Source organism: Seriola lalandi, unplaced genomic scaffold, assembly GCF_002814215.2.
Source record: "Seriola lalandi dorsalis isolate HSWRI2012SDOR001 ecotype SW California unplaced genomic scaffold, Sedor1 jcf7180002054931, whole genome shotgun sequence".
Taxonomy (NCBI): domain Eukaryota; kingdom Metazoa; phylum Chordata; class Actinopteri; order Carangiformes; family Carangidae; genus Seriola; species Seriola lalandi.
The window spans coordinates 213,159-234,757 of record NW_019525483.1 but is presented as its reverse complement, the minus strand read 5'-3'; the positions used below and the strand labels follow the sequence as shown (position 1 = coordinate 234,757).

The window sequence follows — 21,599 nt, the reverse complement described above, 5'->3', positions numbered from 1 at the left end:
CTCCTGTCGACTACAGACCCACCAGCTTCAATTCATATTGTATTCCCCTGTTTGTTTTGTCCGTTAGTCTTTGTTCCTTTTATTCTTTATTGCGGTTGCTTTTGTGTCCGTCTGCTTTTCTACGCTTTTTTTTTATTGCTTCTACCAGTTATAACACTCAACTCCTCCTGCACAAGTATTTCACATTAAAAGCCTTCCAGCAGCTCAGGGAGCGTAGTTCTTTCTCTTCCTGGTCGGCTTTAAATTTGAAACATAAAGTATTAACTAACACTGACAGCAGCTGAACAGCATTGCAAAACAAAAACAGCAGAATATGAGAAACTGGAATTAATTGGTGAATAAAAACAGTTTCTGTTAGAAAGAAAAACAGAAACAGACAGTGTGACTCTTGCTGTACTTAAAACAACAGAGTTGTGCAGTGAAAATATACGTTAATATATAAGTTGAATTTACCATTAAAGGTAAATGTAATCTCCCCACCCCTAAAAGTCCTTTACCCAGGCTTTGTTTGTGCTGCTTTTACTATTATTGTACTCTGCTAAAATCTTTTTTGAATCTTTTTTTATTTGAGAATTTACAGTCTCATTAATCTCACATGAATTATTCAAATGGTGAGAGAACATATAGTTGTGGTTGACTGCATATTCTGTCAGATTTACTGAGCTTTTTATAACCAAAAACCCCCAATAGTGAGATGGAGACCAGTGTGAGCTTCAATCCAAGTCCATCAGAATTGAAACTGTTTGCATGACTCTTCTCCAGTTTGGATGAAGGTAAGAAAAGCCAAAAACATTTTGTAAGGTCTATGAAGCACGGTCCACCGGAGGGTATTGTGTGACATGCTTTAATTCGGATTTACCAAGCCTCACGCGACCAATAACGACAGATGCTTTGAAAGAAATGTAAATGATGTCAATAACTGGCCATTTCTAAAAGGCACACAAGGAGCAGATGGTGAGAGACTGCGAGAGGAGCCAGCAGAGGGATGAAAGGAGTCAGTGTGACCCGCCATCGTTGACCCCCGGCACAACCGAGGATAACAGAGGATCCTGAGCTCAAACTGTCTTGGTGTGTGCCCCAGTGCACTCCACACCACCACCGTGCTCTCTGTGTGTGACACACTTTACTGCACTTCGCACTCTGCATCTTAACTAAAGACTTGTGTCTCTACACGTTGCCACCGGGGAGCTCTGTTTTGGTTGATGTGTTGTATACTTTGTAGAATGGAGGACATTTTTGCCTTAATTAGACTGAGACAGTGAAGAGTGAACAGGTAATGAGGAGAGAGATGAGGGACAACACGCAACAAAACAACAAAGGTCCCCACAAGGGATTAAACCCGGGACATCAGCATCTTAAACCCCTTAACGACCAGGATGCTGCTTTTCAAATGAAAATGAAAATGAAGGCTGACTGCCTTGTATAGTTACCATTTTGTTCTTTAGGTGGAGAGTGGGAGAAACATTCTGTGGATGTGATGAGAACATAGTTACTGCAGGAGTCTATACCCACAAAAAACCTGGCTCTGCAACAGAGATTGATTTTGTTTTTCCAATCTGCTCTGTAATGGCTTTGCTGAATACAGCGCAGCAGAGACATTCTTCATTGTGAGGCTTTCAACTCACAACATATTGATATTTTAACTGACCCTCGTATATACTAGAAAAGAATTAGCTGTAGAAACGTCCCACATCGAAATGATAGATTATAACCTGGTAGATAGAACTACGGTGGCTTCAAAATAATATACAGAATATTCAGACCTCTTATGTACACTTTATTGAGTTGTAGATTCAATTTTATTCATTCATTCATTAGTCATAGCGCCATTCCGGGGGGCATCAAAAGTCATATTAGATGAGGGCAGGGTTCACCCCGGACACGTCGTCAGTCTATCACAGGGCTGACACGCAGAGACAAACAACCATTCATGCTCACATTCACACCGGCGGGTAATTTAGAGTCACCAATTAACTTGCATGACTTCGGACTGCGGGAGGAAGCCGACATACCTGGAGGAAACCCACACAAGCACGAGGAGATCATGCAAACTAGCAAACTAGACAGTGCTCACCACTGCCCCTGCCCTGATGGATAAAATTGCCCATCGGTTTAAATTAAATTAAAAATCCACTGTAATAGGAATGTATTTGATAGGTATGCGTTGATTAATTATTAAAGTCTCAGTCAGTCTAATATCAGAAGCTGTGGCTTCTAGATTCAATGGGTCACTGATGTCTACAGCAAAGGAAAACAAAGCGACTGCGTCTGAATAAAGAAGTGATTAACTACTAACTACTAAAACAGGGTAAATGTAATATCTGATCCTCACCGAGATGAAATGTGGAGCAAAAGAAGAACAGTGCTCAGCAATAGTTTGCACTGAAGCTGGAGATTTTCCTGGTCACAAACTATTTCTTTACGACAGACTCTTGGGTGGTTTCCCTGGAGACAACGTGTCTTTGATGTTCGGTGCCAGCAGGCTTTCTCCGTTGGCATTTCTCTGTAGGCGGGTAGACTGAGTTGTCTGCATGTTTCCTTGTGGGTTGATGTGAAATAAAGCTCTAGTTTCTGCACCTAACTTTGGCTAGATTGCTTTAGAGGGGATTAGCGTTGTCCAGACGACCCAAAAATTGTGATAATGATTAAAAAGTTTCAGGATCACACCCCTACCCCCCATCAGTGCTCCGCACCTGCACAGTCCAGGTTTTGAATTACAGGTTCTCAGTGGAGGCTACTACCTGTTGAAAGCACATGTAGCTTTTACAGGATTTACTCTGATCACAACCTGAAGAACAATATCAACCCCTGTAGATATATTCCTGTTATACAGGATTAACACCGCTTTATTTCAACAATACTTTCCTGGGCCAGCAGTAACAATATCAATGCAGTGTGTGATACAGTGTGTGGCTGAATGTCAGTCGCACATAGCACCACACCTCCAATATCAATCCATACCAGTCTATGATTCAGATTCTGCCATGAATCACGACCTGTAACAAAAAACACCTGTATCATACAGGATTCCCACCATGTCACACATGCTGCTATAGAGACAATGATATAGTAGTAAAATGTTTTCCAAAAACAACCAATGTCACCTTCTTCTCATTGCATAATCACAACACCTTGGAGACAAAAATATATACCTGCGATCAGGAAAGTCCATAATGTGTGAATAATAATGAGAGAAAGCCTGTTTCATGTGAGGGTCTTCTTTCTGGCCTTCCTCCTCAAAACCTCCTCCCCCGCATCATTAAAGTCCAGACGAGCTCTGAATCTATTGCCTGTATTGATAAAGACCTCAAGCGTTGCTGACTCATCGCTGTTCTCTGTTCAATTTTAATTCTCAACATGTGGGAAAATAGGTAGTCGTGGGTACAACTCAGCTGTGGGCTGCAGGTTATGTAACCAATGTTCCTCCAATGGCAAGTTTACATTCATCAACTGTAACTGACCACGCGATCAAACATTGCTAAAGTAGTAGATGATACCATGGATGTAGGAGGTTGTAGTTAGAGTGGCATTAAGGTGATATATGATACAGGCAAATGAACACAAGCAGTTTGTGTGTTGAATGATTTCATTTACTTACAGAGTGTCGTACCAGTGCACTCTCGCAGCACTACACCTACACCATGCATTAATGAACAAACAACCTGGGGCATTAAACATTCAAAAAGGGTTGTCATGAACATAATGTGGGACTTGCACAGTTATCTGATATTCATATTGTTTATTTCAGTGACTCAAATTCAATCAGCACCATCAGAGTCATCTGTATCAGGAGGAGAAAAAAAGATCTATAACCATGATGGCATGTAAATACCCTAATTCCTGACCTCCCAAAACCTGCCTGTGTGTGTGGATGTAGAGAGATGAGGGAGTGGGTGGGGCTGTGTAACGTTACCAGCACAATTTCAAGTACAATATGCACATGATTTTAGACAGTAAGTGAAAAGAACAGAGAAGGTGTACGAGAGGGAGAAAAAGTAAGACAACCTATAACTGTTATAACGGTCCACTAAGTGTAGATATTATTCATAAAGTTCAGCCATTTTCTGATGCACCTATGTTAACGTGGTATACACACAGGGATTTTAAAAAGGCAAAGTTCCCTCCGTGTCATTCAGCTCAAATCACCAGTGTCTAAACACAGCTTCACAGAACTGATGGCATGGCTGTAGACCTTATTTTTTCATAACGAGGTGTATCAATCATGGCCAATCACATTCACTGCTGTGAAACACTGGGCTCTCCCCCGTCACGATGTGCTGACAGTGTCAGAGTCCTGTGCAGAGTTTTCTTCAGAGACAATTTACTGTTCTCTGAGATGTTTGTCACTTTTAAAGTTGAGCTCACTTTTCCTATGGTAATCGTGTTTTCGGTGCATAATAGTGGTAGTTGGATAATCCAGAGGGAGTTATTAGTGGTGTTTTCTGTGGAAAGCTGTGTGAGTTGTTTTCAATGCATCAGTATCTGACACGCCTGTTGGTTTGTGGTAGAAAATGTGTAGAATAATTAACTGAAATGACAAGTTTGATATGAATATAAGCACAGAGGCTGCTGCGGTGATTCTGCAGATGTGCTGTGCATAATTGTGGTTTGAAACATGAATGAAGAGGATTGTGTTTATGTGGACATGCTTTCACAATAAAGTGATCAAACATTACTGAACGCAGGTGCACTGAGCTGTTGACTGATGTACAGCTTACAGCTTACTTCACTGAACCACTGGCTCATCACTGTAGTGAAGCAGGGATTTGGTTTTGTTGGCAGATGGTTTTTCTGGGTGCTGCTATTTTATCTAGAAATACAGACAAGGGTTTAAGTCACGTTTCACATCAGGGACAAAAATGATTTGATTATCGGCATAACTTTGATCATTAAACATAAGTATACCAACACCCATGTTGCTCCGGCTACTAAACAAGGTTGGGGTTTGCCTTAATCTAAAAGTCTATTTTCAATTTAACCTTCAAATTGGATATTACTTTGAACTTCTTTTACCTAAACTTTCCAAAGATTTCTGGCCAGTTTCTGGGACATACAATACCCATTCTCTATATTGGTAATTTATCACTTACATTTGGCAATGTCCTCATTAGCTTTAAAACTGCTGACCTTGATCCAGGGTCTCTCAACAATTATTGACCAGTCTCTAACCTTACATTCTTCTCAGATGTTGTGTCTCAATCAGCTTTCAGTCATTATATATATATATATATATATATATATAACTGTAATCTTTTCAACCATGCAGTCTGCTTTCAGGGCCTATCACTCCACTGAAACTGCTTGGGCCGGCAGCTCAAGGGACAAGCGAGGATGAGAGGGGACCTCTCACAGAGCTAAGGAGTGTGGTCCGCAAGAGGCTGATGAGTCCATAAAGGGCAGAGGGTCTTTGAAGGAAGAGGAGGGAGAGGAGTATGATCAGAAACCAGAAAGAGAGCTGCTTCCTAGCAAACCCATTTGGGTTCATGAAACAACTGGTCCACTGCAGAGCCTTGATCAGCTCACTTCCACCAACTACGGACTTTAATCAGAGGGAGCCTACTCTCAAGGATGTTGTGAAGGAGCGAGTTCAGCCCCAGCTCTTAGTGGGGTCGATTGCAAAGTGTACAAGCACTGCCCAAGAAGAGACAAAAAACATCATCCAGTTCAGGATGATCTCGCTTCTTAGTGTAGAAGGCAAGATATTCTTTAGAAGTGTCCTTTTTCAAAATGCAATATAATACTGGACCCTAACTGGAGGACATGTTGTGTTCTCCGAAGGGTGTAAGTTGTTCAGGTCATACTGGCAGGCTGACCTGTCCTTTTTGTTAACAATTATCTCACCATCTTCACCGGCTGCTCTTATTTTCTCACTCGTCACTCGTTACACATTACCAAGGGATAGGCTGTTAATGAGCCAGGGAGGAAGCAAGCTTGGGGATCGCTCATGCAACCGTGAAACTATCAAACTCTCTATTGACCAATTTTCTTATTGCTATTGAAGTGTCTATAGCTGCTACATATGCTGCTATCGTTTTATCGACCGGACGTGGCAGAGACCAAATCTATTCTATGTCTTACCCACTGCAGTGTCTGACACCCGAAACACAAACACATGTAAATAATTGAAACTAAATTTTCGGCTGCATTAAAACAGAGTTAAACAAAGGTTTAACTGTGTCTGTGTTCCACCACAGCGCAGCAGCATGGGAGTGACATTTTGAAATGAGCCACGAGTAAATCACTGAGGCTATTTCTCCCTTTCTTCAGCGGTCTGACAACAAAAACACACAGACATATACAGGAGATGGTGACTATATAATGAATTCAGCTGCATTAAAAAAAACAGTCTGGATAAACAGAGGGGCCAGAAGCCAGAGCCTCTCAAGATCTGGATTTATATTTCATTTCAGCTTTCCTTTGCAAGATCTAATGTAAAAAAAAACTAATCAAAAGGATTCATTTTGTATCTTATCACTTATTGCTTACAGTAGCCCCTCCCTACTGCATCTTAACAGACAGAGGAACTGTGGTAAAATGTGAAATGTCATATGGGATATTAAGTTTAATAATGCAGCATGTGATGAGTGATGAGTGATGAACCAGTGTTAGAATAAAGGAGGAGCCAGGGGCTTAATTACCCCAAAACAGACCTCAGCTCCCCCAGAGGTCTCAAAAAACAGATAAATTACCATTAGCATTGCTTAGCATAGCATAACGCCGCAACGACACAAGAAATCCTTGTAATCAAATTCGCTGTTCAGTCATTGTTCATTTTAAATGTATGTGCAGCTCCGCCCTGGACTGTGCGTCTGACTTTATCTGCTGTCGATAACGTGGTTTTTCATGTACCACAGTTCACATGCTGCTCTCACCTGCTGTGTGCCTATGTGTAATTAACGTCTGTGGATTCAGCGATCCCACCTCTTGTCAGAGCTTTCGGTTCGGCCTGTCTCTCTCATCATTTTCTGTCGTGTGTTAAACAAAACTCTCTCCGTCTCCTCCTGAAGCTGTCCAGGCTGCTGCTGCTGGTCTGCTCCTCCTCTGAAACCAGTCCTGATCCAAAAAAAGCAGTCTTTATTAAATCCTTCACCAGTTGTCTCCAAGATATCTGTGATAATGTTCTCAGTCATTTTAAATGTAAATATAGCTGATTACACAGCTGTTGTCATTATCTTGTTTATGCTGGTTCCATCCGACAGTATCGGGATTATAAAATAATGATTTGCAGCGGCACAAAATCAGCCAAATTAACAGGCTGTATCTAACGGAGGTGATTCTGATTTATTCTGTCAGGGCAGAAGGTTTTTATAAACTTCACCTCATTATACATACCTCTTATCCTTTTAGTGTCGCTGGAGCCAATCCCAACTGACACTGGATACTTCCAGTGTAGGATATACTCTACAATATATTGTAGAGTTGAAATCTTTTACAATATTGCATTCATTTCTTGTAAATACTGTTTGTAAGAAATATAATCATGCGATATGTCCTGAGCCAATCCTGAGGCCAGCCTGGACATATTTGAATGGATCAGTATCAACTAAAATATTGCTGATCAAAATCGGATCAGCCAGTGTTGCAGCTCCTCTTGTGAACAATGTGGGTTATAATATGTTGGTGAGACGGGAAACACAATCCGAATCAGATTCACACAACATAGATATAATATTTTGAAAAGGAAAGACATCCACACTCCGCTGTTTAAATACTTCATTGCAATCCTCCAATGCAATCCGAATTGGACAGCAACCCAGAGACAGAGGACAGAGAGGACCTGGATTAGTAAATTGGGCACTAGATTCCCACAGGGACTTAATGAGAGTTAAGAGGGGGGCTACATAGGACTGGATGGAGTGTGCACCTCCTTTACTACAGCTAGTCTCTAGAGTGCAGCATCCTGCTGCATATGTGAGTGACAATATGTGAAAATATGGTTGCAGCAGTGAGTGAGGGAGCTGATAATCATTAGTAAAGCAGTTTAGGAAACATTTGCTTTTGCTTTCGTTATACTGACAAACAGCTGTCACTAATTAATGTGTAATCCTGTGAGTAATTTGACGGCAGGCTTAAATTAAACTTGGCTGTTGTTGGTTGTGTGCTTGCTGCACGTTGCATCAGCACTTGTCAAATAGAATTTGCGAGGGAGGGACCTGAACTCTCTAACACCACTGTACAATCTGTAAACTGTTTTATTTCTGATATATATATATATATATATATATATATTATATTGATTAATAAGCCATCCCCTTGTGTGAGCAGAGAGCATGCCAGCGTTCTGGAACCAGAGGCGTGACGTGGAACCAGAGGCGTGACGTGGAACCAGAGGCGTGACGTGGAACCAGAGGCGTGACGTGGAACCAGAGGCGTGGCGTGGAACACAGCGTCCTGTCCCACCATTGCCGGCTCTCTCTTTTACACAGACGTTGATCCGGCTCTGTGCCCACCTCCACTTACAGGCAGAACAACATTGCCCCCCAGTTCCATGTTCGTACCCTTTAAGCAGAATGGTGAGGTGGAATAAAGGTGCAACAGACCGTGTCCGCAACGCAATGTATCAGTATCAGATTAAAAAACACCAGTATTGAAGGACAAAGATCTGGATAAGGGCCAAAAAAACTTCCTTGATAATAATAAAATGCTTAATGTGTCGTGTTCAAATTTCAGGCACACACATCCAGAAGTGTGCCTGGCTGTTTTGCGGGGGCTGAGCATCACACTGCCTGTGAGGGTCTCACCAATGGGCCATTAGTGGAACAATGGGTTGTTTCACTATGATAGGTCACTACTGCTTCTTAGGCTGCTGCTCACTGAATGTGTAAAAATGACATTTTCACATTGTTTTTGTAAAGACCTGACCCCCACACTGCTGACTGACATGTCCATCAAATGTCTTTTTTTTAATAACGAAGTCCTGTGACAGGATAAACAATAAATAAACACGTTAATGACGACAGCTGTTCTGTGTGTTTGTAGAACACCCCCCCCCCAGATCTTCCTAACGTTTCCAAGGCAAAGAGCCTCAGGTGTGAACGCTCGTCTCTTTTTATCTGATTGTGCCGATGCGCAGCAGAAGTCTTTCATCATGAATAAACTGTGTCACAATTTTCCCTGACTTTTACTTCAGATCATACATCACTGAGTAAAGCTGGGCAGGGTTGTCTGTGTTTTCACATAATAATATATCAAGAAGATGTCTGCAGCAACAGCTTGGTTCTCCTGAGCGGAGAGACTACTGGGGACTACCAGCTCATATCCTGGTCAGCCAGCGGACTGTTAAAACATCCAAAACGTTTTTACAGGCGCCGTCAGTGTCATTCATGCGGGTAGTCCCAGTGGATCAGTCCAAGGCTGAATCTCTCTCCCTCTGAACCTGGATCCAATACTGGTACTTTACTGAGAGGAGAATGAGCTGCTAAAGGTGCAGTGTGACTCACAACTGTCAGTAACTTGATGGTTCATGATGTTACATGTCTCTTTTCATCAGTGATGGCTGCAGTAAACATGATACTTTTTATGAATTTGTTTGGCAAATGTTGCTATCGCTAGCTGGCTAACAGTCAACATTGCTGTGGAGCAATGCTAGCGTGGGCTAATGGATCAGATTGTTCGTGTTGGCTCTCGTGTACACAGAGTACCTTTATCCAGTCGTGCCTCTTGTTGTGTTTTTAGTGGCCATTTCACTACGGCTTTGTAACACCTTGCTGACCGAGAACGTGGAGGGAGGGGAACCTGACCCAGCAAAGCATTTGTTTTGGGTCTGAGATGCTGGTGGCCTAGTGCGACATGTAATGACAGTGACTACTGTTACAGAACCTGTAAGACAAAGTCAGTGACACATAAAATGTACAGGAAAGTCAGTAATTACAGACATTCACCATAAACACATTTGCAGGTAAATTCCAGGCTTGATATAGATGTGCAGAAATAAACCTGGCATATAGGGAGAGGGACGCAGAGAAAAGAGTCATGGTCGTGGCTGACACACACACACACACACACACACACACACACACACACACACACACACACACACACACACACACACACGCTGCAATCAAGCCATAGAAGCAGCGTGTGACATACAACACAATCAAAAACAGTAACACACACAATGTCAGTAAAAATAAACAAGGCTTACATTTTGCATGTACTTTAATGGCTTTAACGTCTGGTTTGTATTTCCTGGTATAATGGTGATTGTTTCACAGCTGTCTCAAACTCAAAGCCAAAGGTTAAATACTGCCCCCCCCCAAACTGAAAATTTGGAATCCATGTTGACGAGTTGACAAGCTGATGAGCTGAATGTCTGTGTGTGTGTGTGTGTGTGTGTGTGTGTGTGTTTGTGTTTGTGTGTATCACTGGCACAGATGCATTCTAATTACATCTTTGTGAGAGTGTGAGGTAATCATACCTACAGTACGAAGCTGTCACAGTCGACAGACAGCATCTTCCATCATCACATATAACCGCTTTTTAATATCCCATTTACTGTCAGCACATATGAATTAAAATATGAATCAGGTGAACAGTTGGTGATCATCATGAAGCTATATATGTCTGTATTCCTGTTAGTCAGTAGTATTGACAAGCAAAACTGAAATGTTTAGCACGTCAATCTAATGCTAATCCTCTGTAATCAACAACGACATCACGTCAGTCAGACTGCAGATTTGAAGGGAAGTCATTACAACGATACACAACACTAATTAGCCTCTAAAACCCGGTGGCTTATAATTATAGTCATAGTGAGTAGTGAATCGTTTCACTGTTTGAACTTGGTGCTGTGGTGATACATGACTTTAGAGCTCCCCTAGTTTTTTGTGCTATTTTTAGTATCCTGCAATTTGACTTCTCAGCCAGCTACCCTGCCTCTCTCTCTCTCCTTCTCTTCTCTGTCTCTACTGTCTCTCACCCTTTTTAACTTTCTCCTCATTATAAGTTGGCAACTATTACTGTATTATGTCTCTATGTGAGTGTTGCCACTTGCCATATGGCACTGGTTTTCTTATATGAAAAATCCTCCCACAGATGCAGTGTCAGGTACAGTACCTTCACCAGTCACTGTGTGTATGATACATTTTTTGAGATATTTTATAAATAAGCTTTTAATTCAGACTCATTTTCTTTTTTTATGAGCCTTGTTTAAACTTGTCTTTTCTTGTCTGCATCAGTTAGTAAGTCCAAGTCAGTTCATCTCCGCAAACCCCTGCAGAAAGCTGTTTGTCGCTTTATGGGCATATGAATTACAATGTATTTGTATTTAATATTGTATTGACCAAAGTAACTGCAGGGATCTGGGAACATGGTGACGTCAGATAGGGAAGAAACACACGCAGTCAGATGATCAGACAGTTTGTCCAGATCATCTAAACCAATGTATTTAATGGTTAAAATGAAAACAAATGCACCTGAAATGTCATTAATGATCCCTCAATGAATATGAAAGTTGTGTGCACACAGCTGGAGTCAGGACAGTCGCTCAGAGTTACAGTTTTAGTATTCACCTTCATGTTCTCTTCCAAATAAGTTGGTCGAACCTGGAGGATAGTTTTCAGTAGTCTGACTGCTCATGTTTCTTCATCTGATGAACTATCATCAATTAAACTTAGTGGTTGCAGTTTTATCATTACCAATAGAAATGATAATTACTATCATGCCATGCATCAAGCACATCTACCTCCCTGCCAGCAGCCTTTACTAAAATCACTCTGGCTACACTGCACAGCAATTATCCATGAGGACATTTGTATGTCTTTGTCTTCCTCCGTCCTGCAGCGACTAGAAAGTCTCACACCTTACCAAGTTATTCTTTCGAGCATTTTGGCCTTTATTCTAGCTGCAGTGAGAGAGAGAGACAGGAGAGCTGAGGAGAGAGAGAGCAGATGACATGCAGCAAAGGGCCTAGGGCCAAACTTAACCCAGGCCGCTGCTGTGAGGACCGAGCCTTTATGGTATGCCCTCTACCAGCTGAGCCAGCAGGGCGCCCCACCTTACAACTGCTACTAGAAAAACCTTAAGTGACACAAATCTTCACTGTAATTATGTCAGCTCATTAGTTATTACCCTGGTAATTATCTATCAACTCTTCATATTTTATGTTGTAAATTTATGCTTTGGGTATAATAATAATATTTGGGTGGTTCAAATGATCCCTCCATGCTTTCAGTGGATTATTTCCACTTCTGTTTGGCAAAGGATTACAGTCAGTCAGTCAGTTCTGACCCTCTATGTAGGAATGCCCAGATCACATTTCGTTTTTACTGATACGGATCATCTATGAGTGAGATAAGCCGATCCACGGCCGACACCGATCATTTTTTTTCTTTTTAACATGTTTTGTTTTGGTGACCTGTTGCTCGCCGGCGCATTGAACCTTGTAGGAGGCGGGACTATACTACACAGCACACAGCGCTTCTCTCAGCCGCAGACACCAGAGTATCAACCGCAGGTGATCGGTTTTAAGGTGATCAATGACTAGATGCATTAATTCTAAACTACTGACCACGTATTTTTAATGAAAATCAGCTTATAATGATTGGTGGCCGATCAATCGGTGCATCACTACCTCTAAGTATATGAGCTGGTCCAAAAAAAACTTGTTTATACAAAGTGATCATTTGGAGAATAGAACTTTGCTGATAAGTTAAAGATTAATACAGACTTACCAATGTTCCTGTTACAGATAATATCTGTAACTTTTTCACATTAAAATGTCTAAAAACATCTAGCACATCTAGCGACTCCTAGCAGCACAAATTACATACTGTGCATTTAACCACATTAAACATTTAAATGTCAATTTAATGCATCTGCTGGCTGAGAAGTGTTTAACTAAATGATGTTGCTCTTGTTGACAAACTCAACAGATGGGCAATGGAGTGAGAAATGGAGTCAGAAACAAATCTGTTCTGCAATGTCTCAGCCAAAATACCAACAACTTGCCTTGCCTTTGAATGAACCTCGTAACCGTTAGTGACTCTCTTCCCATCTGTGCAGCGAACACTCTGCACTGGACCCCGCATGAGCACACAGACGGGCAAAGGGAATTTCAAGGTCAGGAAAATACCAAAGAGTGGGAGTGCTGCTTACACTGGTTGTTGTGTATTGATGTGACTGAACCCACTGATACTGTGCTGGTGCTGAACACTCTCTCATCATAGCATGCTTCCCCTCTTCCTTGTGTGCTAATAGCTCTGTGGGACTGGCGTCTAGTCTTTGAATGATGAGCTGACATGAGGACAGCATCCAGAAGAGGCATTTGCACTGGTGCTCTTGTGAAAAAGTTCCTGGTTGTTAAGGTACCGGGCAGACACAGAAATGCTATACTTAAGCAGCTGTAAGTGTTGACATTTTGAATTAATTTGATTTGAATTTTGCTTAGCACTCCAGAATTTGATGCAACCCGCAAGAAAAAAAGTACTAAAAGTGTTTTCCCACTTTGTCAGTAGATACAGTTAGTGAGGCTCTTTTGAAGCCATTAAGGCAGCCTGTAAGGGCATTTGAAGAGGCAGTCACAGGGTTTAGATGCATCTCAGGTACAGCCAGAGGCTTGTCTGGGAGAGGAATTGATTTCTGAGTCTCTGAAGGCCATAGAGTGACCATCAATAACAGGCCTCTGTGCCTGCGTCAGAGCTTTACAGGGTCCCTGCAGCTGCACAGGAACCACACAAACACACATGTAAAGGGAGAATCCCTGCAGCCCTGCAGGTCACACATGACAATCAATACAGGGGTGGGGTTTACACTGGTGTGTGCGGGTATGTGTATAAGTGACAGTGTAAATAAAATATGATCAACTCTCAATGTCAACTGGTGGGAAAAAAAAAAAACATCTATACTGTGATCTCAGCCAGTAACAGATCACAGCCAATCAGAAAACCCGTTCTAATAAATCCATGTTCTTTAAGCTGCCAGGAAACAACTAGTGAATAAGTACGTGCCACTCACAGCAAGAATTCATCAGGCAGAAACAGTTTTACCGTCCATCTTAAATCCTTCCTTTAAAAATATTTTGAGGGACATTGAGTCAAAGGCAGCTGTACGTGCTCTTTTAGTCTTTCCTACTTTAAAGCTTTCTGATTTCAGTCCTCAGGACCAAAAGGGGATGATGCCCAGTTGCTGTTGACTTCATTTTCTAGAAATGTGGCTTCTGGATTCTGACTCCACGACTCGCTGGAAGCATGTGAGTAGGATCTGAGGTAGCAATGATTACAGCAAGCGTTTTCAATATTCCTGTGTGCATGTGCATGAGTACTGTTTTAAGACAGAAAAAAATGTGGACCTATCCTTAAAACTTTAACTTCACCTGGTATTAACCTGTGATCTGTGGATACATTATCTGAATAAAATGAAACGTTTGTTAGTTTGTTCTTTTTACTTGTCTCAGGCCCTGTTCACACCTGTTCACACCTGTTCACACCTGTTCACACCTGCATTAACATCTGTCTCCGATCAGTGGTCAGCTCTAACTTCAGCTGAGTGAACGCACCCAAGATGCACTGAGGTCTGATCAGGTCATCTATACTGAAATAGTGAATTTCATCACATTTCTGATGACACCTCATGAGACTTCCTCTTGAAGACTTAGAGAAGCCTCTAATAATAATAATCCCCGTTTAGACAAAAGAAGGTAACGAGACCATGACAGCCAGAGGTGAATGGCATTTAGAAAACCTACAAGCAGCTATGCTTAGCTCACTGCCTAACAGCCCTGTTGTGATTCTGCCATGAGTCTGCAGAGTCCAGTACCTGCAGGTCCAGAGCCGTGAGCTGCTTCCCCTTCTCTCCTGAGTTGCGTTTATACTCCTCTATGGTCCAGGATGGCTGGCCTCGCTTGGCATCTGACAGGCTGGTGAGCCTCAGGTCGGTGTAGAGGTGACTGCCTTTCACGTGGGCCTTGATGGAGGGGGTGAAGGGATGCGGTGAGAAAACCTGTTCGATCATGGGCGGGTGGGGGTTGGGGGAAAGGTGGGCCTGGGGAAGCTCATATTGACGCTCTCGCTCTGCCTGGAAATGGAGAGAGGATCAGAGAAGAGAAAGATCGTTAGAGAAGTTTCCACCAGGTTTCTTTAATCAGTTTCAGTTCTGTACTTTGCTTTATTCCAGGCCAACAAGAGTTAATCATTCTAGATCAACCATAATGTGCATTTAGAGACTTTGAATTCCAGAGATCTGTTGCAGAGCAGCGGTTTTATTTTTTACATCTTTAAAATCATTAGACCGCTGATGGAAATGCCTGGAGAGACAGTAAAATCCCCTCATCCGCTTCTTCACTCACTAGTGAGGAGTTCCAGGCATTTAACTTCTCATAGGGTCGTTAACACCTTGGGGGTCGTTAAGGAGAGTCACTGACCCACCTGGTCCTCATTTGAGTCGTTAGTGAGACATTTACTGTTTCATTCATTACCTGTGTCATTCTGGGGACATTTCTAAATAGTCTGAGTCATCCTGAAAAAAACAACATCTACCTTTTTTAATATGTTTATCTTTTTTAAAAAAAATGCTTAACACTTTGAAAAATGACAAAATGCAGATGATAACTGGTCATGTGACCTATGTATATGTACTAATCACATCTGTGAACACTCTTGTAATTGTACTGAGTGAACCTGAAGAAGCCACAGTCTGTTCGCTCTCGATGAAAGCCATAGTGAATCATCTCAGCGTGCAGTGGTTAAGTTTGATTTTCAAAATACGGACAAGTTTCAATGTGAACTGCTGGAACCAAAACAACTAAACTGTTATCTCAGTCAGTCACACAACAGCCAATCAGACAACTCAAAGAATTGACTTGGATAACCAATTCTAATCACTAATTCAAAGACACCATTGTGCCTCATATCTAACACGTTTTTCCAAGCTGGGCAACCTATCTTACACATAGATGATTTATTAAGTTTTGTTATACACTATATGTCTAATCTCCTACAGCTGGCTACTGCACTCTCTCTCTCCTCTCAGAAAAAAGCTCACCCTCCCTGCATGACTCTGAAGGAGAGAATCTTCTGAGATGAACAATGTTTAAACCATTTTTACCTCTTTATTGACTTTTCTATTTGTCATTAACTACCAGTAATAATATCTTATACTTGTTACCTGAGAAATTCTTTTGCTGTCAAAGACTTGGCCCTGATTCCTATCTCCTGTTACCCGGGTGATTTGAGAAGTGTTTGAACGTATGATGTTCTCTGTGACAACATTAAAGCTATGTAACGAAAGGCCAGTGGACTTGGACTTCTGGATTATTATTACACATTCATAAAACGTCTATTTCAACGACTCAGTATAATTTGAATTTCCATGCAGACAGGTGGGTATGTGCCTGCTCCTCTGTACACCACAAGACAGCGACAGGAGGAGTGAGTGGGTTGGTACCAAAACCACTGATCAAATATCTGTCACATAACCAAGAACTCAAAGTCTGATCCAAAACAATATGACAAAAACAAACACAAAGGCAGCAGAGTTTGTACATATTTCCTATTGTTGCTGATTCCTGTGGCACCCTCTGCAATGCTGCTGAGGGCCCAAGCACAACACCCGGCTGAAACACCTGATGCTTCATTGTAGATCCACTGGGCGAACTATCTGTTAAATTAAGGATCAACTTCTACAGACACGGCTACGTTTCTATTTTCTCCTTCCTGCTCAAAGAGCCTTTGCCACTGGAGCTGGATGAGACACGGTAATAAAAGGTACAGACCCACAACACCTGATGACCCCAAGAACAACCACTGATGATGTGTCCGAGCTGCATCAAAAGGTATAACAGGTCAATCAGAGGCTGAGGGTTAAAGTTACAATCTGTAGTTTTTCCACATTAAAATGTCTAAAAACAACTAGACCTGTGTTCTATATGTTCTTGAGTTGTATTCTTATATTATCACAAATGTTTCCATCAATTCTCAAACCTGGATAAAACTGTGATTTTAATCATGGTAACGCTCCACGACCACATATCACTAACTGCATGCATCGGTGTTGTAGTTGCTGGCCAGAAGCTCAAAATTGTATTTATCCAGTTTTAAGACATATTTCTAAGATATACTTCTGACACCTTGGTGGTTTCAAACCAGATGAAGGGTTTTAGTCATGAGATGTCTGGATCTGAAGTTGTCAGAGAAACAGGCTGAGGAAATGTGAGACAGCTCAGCTCCCAGCTGCTGGAGACGTCCTTTGTTTGCCGAACAGTGTTGATGAGTCACTGATTTTTAATATGAAACTGCTTCATTCAGCGTTTCTACTGGTTATAATCACCATTATAATCAAACCGGGAGAAGCTGACGGCAATGGTGGTGAAGACAACAACTCCCATGATCCCATGCTACTCACAACATCACCAAACAGCGTTTTTTGTTATTGTTTTTACTGAGAGACCCATAGTGGCAGAAGTTACATACTGTGTTTAAGGCTTATTATAATATCAAGGATAGTGTCACGGCTCAGGTCATCAGTTTTTTCTCCCTTCCCTTGTGTTTCTGTGTCTTTCATGTTCTCCTTTGTGTCTCCTCCTCCCCTGTGTGTCTGTGTATGTGTGTGTGTTGTGGGCGTGGCTACCTATCCTGGTGGTCCTGCACACCTGACTGCAATCTACTTATCTCCTACTGCTCAAGTACTCCCGCTCACCCTTCCCTCCTCGCATGATTGCTCAGCCTGCTTCAGTGGTAGCAGCTCTCTAGCTCTCCAAGTATTTACTTCATCTCTTGTGTTTTCCCTCGTGTTCCTTACTAACCTGATTTTCTCCCTTGTGCGAGAACTCCAACCCATGCTGCCTCCTCACCTTCCAGACTATAACCTCAGACGCCATCTCACCTCCTTCCCTAACGGCCAGCTTGCCTCCACCCTCGCCCTTCACCACCCTTCAACCCCATTCTACTATTTACCTAATAAAAACCTTGCCAACCCTCCCGCTGAGTCCTGTGTCTGCACCTGGGTCCAAACATTATCTGTTACAGATAAAGTGTCACAACATATGACAACCCTTTATAAATTTTGACTTTCAAACTCATACAACATTATTTAATGTAAAAACCGATATCTTATATAGTGAACAACATTTCATTACTTGCTTGTCTGTTTATGTGCTGTCTGTGTTTATGAGTGTAAGTGTCGCATCTTGCATACAGAAGCATTTCTATACCTCAGTCCTTATATTGATGAGTAGCCATGTGATAAACATACAAACTGTTATGTGCTGTTGTATAGGGGCTGTTTATTTATACAACTCAATTCAATTTGTTCTTGTGGAAAAAAAAAAATCTATTATCTGATATACTCCTTCAAATATCAGATTGAAGGATTCATTGATTCCCAGGGAGCAGTTTTTCTTAATAACCCACTCTTTCTCATGAATTATAATTCCCATGTCTGCGCAGCAAACACAAAATGAAGAATAAAGCATTCCTGAACGCTGAGTATTGATCGCATTAATCCCAAAGTACTTACAAGCAGCTGCTATCAATACCAACCACAGTGAGAGACATCTGTCTCTGCAGTCAATGAAGGTGACGTGTGTGTGTGTGTGTGTGTGTTTGTCTTTATTAAAGAGGAAAGCTAAAGTGACTCTCAGGTTGCAGTCAGCAGCTTGTGTTAATTGGATGACTGTGCAGTGATCTCCAGAGAGACTGCAGTGTGATACAGTGATTTGACCATGCAGGACATTCATGACTCATGAACAGTCATCAAAAAAACCTCAGCTCCCCCCCGACCATTCTCACACCAGTCAACCATGTCTGTCTTTACAGTCTACAAGCATCAGGAGGCCTTCGGACTGAAATGACTAAAACTTAAAGCCTATAATCCTACTTTGTAAGATATATGTAACGTCTGCAGTCACAGAGAGCACCACCAGCTTTACTCACTGATGTCCAAAATATGAATTGCATTTCAATGCTTGCAATGCACCACATACTCTTTCTGCATTACCATTTGAAATGCATGGCTATCACTTATTGATCTTGTTACCAAGCTCTTTATGTTTCACATGAACATCTTGTCTTAAATTTGATGACAAAATAACAGGGTAACACTCTAAAAGTTTTGTCTGCCATGTGCACAGGTACATCCTCTTAGCTGACTCCTCTCCAAACCTTCCTGCCACAACATAATCCTCTCGCTATGAATATGCAAAATCCCATTGAACACTAAAAAACAGGACAGGACACCATCCAAAGAAAACAACAGTGCAACAGTGAATATTTGATCTAGGGTAGAAAAATGTTGCCCTTAACATCATTCAGTCCTCCCTAAACAACATGGATACTCCCACCCCAGCCACAGACAAACAAGTGGTCCAAAAAAGTCATCCTCTTTCATTCAGACAACCACAGCACTGCTGATATTATAAACAAAGGTTGCTCATAGGGCTGCACGACATGCAAAAACTAATCTTTTTGTGATTATTTAGGTAGATATTGCAGTAGCGATATGAGTCAAGATTTCAGTTGGAAATGTTGTTTTTGTATTTCATTTTCACGAAAAAAATGTTGGGTCTTGAACCCAACAAACTCGTTCCCTTTCCTTTTACACATATGATTTGTAGGCTTGGGTGTGTCTGTAGCAGCACAATGCTTATGGCGCTAACAATGCATTATCATGTAGTGATACATTTTACCTTTACCAAAAAAAATAGAAGCTCCTGCAATTTGGATATTGCACTTGGCCATATTGCAATTTCAGTCATGTTTCCATTAATTGTGCAGCCCTTGTTGCTCACAGTAACTACACATCACGAAGTTCATCTGCCCACCGACCTTAATCTCCACCCAACAACAATTCATCATGCGCACCTCCCACATTTCGCTGACTCCCTCTCTTCTCTCTCATTTCAAATTCAAATTCTTGGCAGCATCTCGGATCTTCACACGAACCCCCATCTTCTCCCTCTGGCCATCAGAGGCAATCTTACATAGTCGCTCTCCCAAAATCCTTTTATCGTACTATTCACGGTGGTGCTGTTTCAAAACTTTTCATACCACACACAATCTACTATTTCCTTTCATCAACATATCTTCAACCAGCTTCATCACCAACACCCACTCAGTCCTCAAAATCAGAACATCCCCCATCATAGCGTACCTCAGCTGTATTGACTTTTCTACCAAACTACTCTCTGGAGCTTCAGTTCTTTCCATTTCTCACCACCACGTCAACATGTTAATCGGTGCAGCCTCAGCTCCCGCTTACCCCTGACCTTCACATCCGTTGCATCCAATTCCCTTTGGACAGGTTTAAGCTCTTTCAAACCCATTCTAACCTATGTAAACCAGACACTAGTTCACCATGCCTCTCCACAAGACTTCACCTCTGCAAGCAGAGATGCTACGTGCTTCTGGTTCAACCACAACCTCTGCCAAATTTTGTCCAAGTCTAGGATTATACTCTCATCAGTCCTTTGACACCGGAGCCACTTCAACGCTGCCAAAACAAGGAATCCCAGACCGCATCGTCAAAGTTCTCGGCTGCTGGTCTTCCCAAGCTTGCCATAGCTACATCCACAGACATCTGAGTGACATCCAAACAGCCTTATCTCCTGGTCCAGTGAAACTCCTTTAGAGGATGTCAAAGCTCTTAAGCTCATCCCACCCCACCCTGGGTCTTCTTGACCCCTCGGTTCTTAGAGGCTCCAACCACATCATGACTCCATGCAATCAACCTCCTTTCATCCCTCCCCTTGACCCCTCACCATCCTATCAAACAAGACCCTCATCCAATCCTCCAGATAAAACTACTTTTATACCAAACAAATGGTGCGATGGTGTTAGTGAAACCTTTCTAGATTAAATGATAAGGTGCCTCATTATATGTTCAGCACTTCCCACTTCATGAGATTGGGTTCATCTGAAGCCTCTGATGAAGCCTCTTCTTTCTGTGCATCTAATTTGATCCCACTACTGCCCCTTAAAACCTCCATGATTTGTACTTTCATAGTTCACTGTTCAGAGTCCCAGAAAATTCTACTCTCTTTCATCAAGGTGTTAATTACTTCTAGTTTGCCTGGGAATCCCTAAATCTGCCTCCTCTTCAGCGGATTAAAGAAAGCTAATCCTGAAGGCAATGATAAGCATCTCCCTCTCACATTTCCTTTGGTGCATAAATTGGTTTCACGGTTAAAGTCCAGGTGTTTCAGACCATATGTAGATTCTCTGTTAGCAATAGTCTTTCTTTCTGAGCTCTATGGGTTTCTTAAATGCAGATTAGCCTACCTACAGACTGCAATTCATCTCCCAGCTGTCACTAAATCGGATTGTTTTTTTCTTGTTTATGTGTTCATTTTCTTCAAGTGTTGTGTATCTCAGGCTCTTCCAGGTGGGTCTGTGATCCCGGGGACGAACTGCGTCATGCTTGCTCAAATAATATCCAGAGCATCACACCAGCAGTCTCCACCTGATGAAGTGTCCCACCTGAAATGATAGACTTCAGTGAGTGTTCAGGCTATTTTGGAAAGTTGGTGATTGCCTGCCAGCCATGGTATCTTTTTTCAGTTATTGCTGACAGTTATGATATTTCCTTTCCCATCTTTCTTTTAGCACACAAGTAAATTGTGTGGATGTGAAATCCAGTCTGACCTGCCCCCACACCCCACCCTCCCAACC

The 21,599-nt window shown here is 41.9% G+C and overlaps 1 protein-coding gene across 1 annotated transcript in view; it reads right to left on the bottom strand.

Moving 5' to 3' along the window:
* Positions 1–21,599, bottom strand: part of minar1 (membrane integral NOTCH2 associated receptor 1) — a 47,719-nt gene that overhangs the window by 4,939 nt on the left and 21,181 nt on the right. Inside the window, exon 4 of the mRNA XM_023393243.2 lies at positions 14,755–15,012. Within this exon, the coding sequence (XP_023249011.1) occupies positions 14,755–15,012 (258 nt within the window). The remainder of the gene's footprint in view (positions 1–14,754; positions 15,013–21,599) is intronic.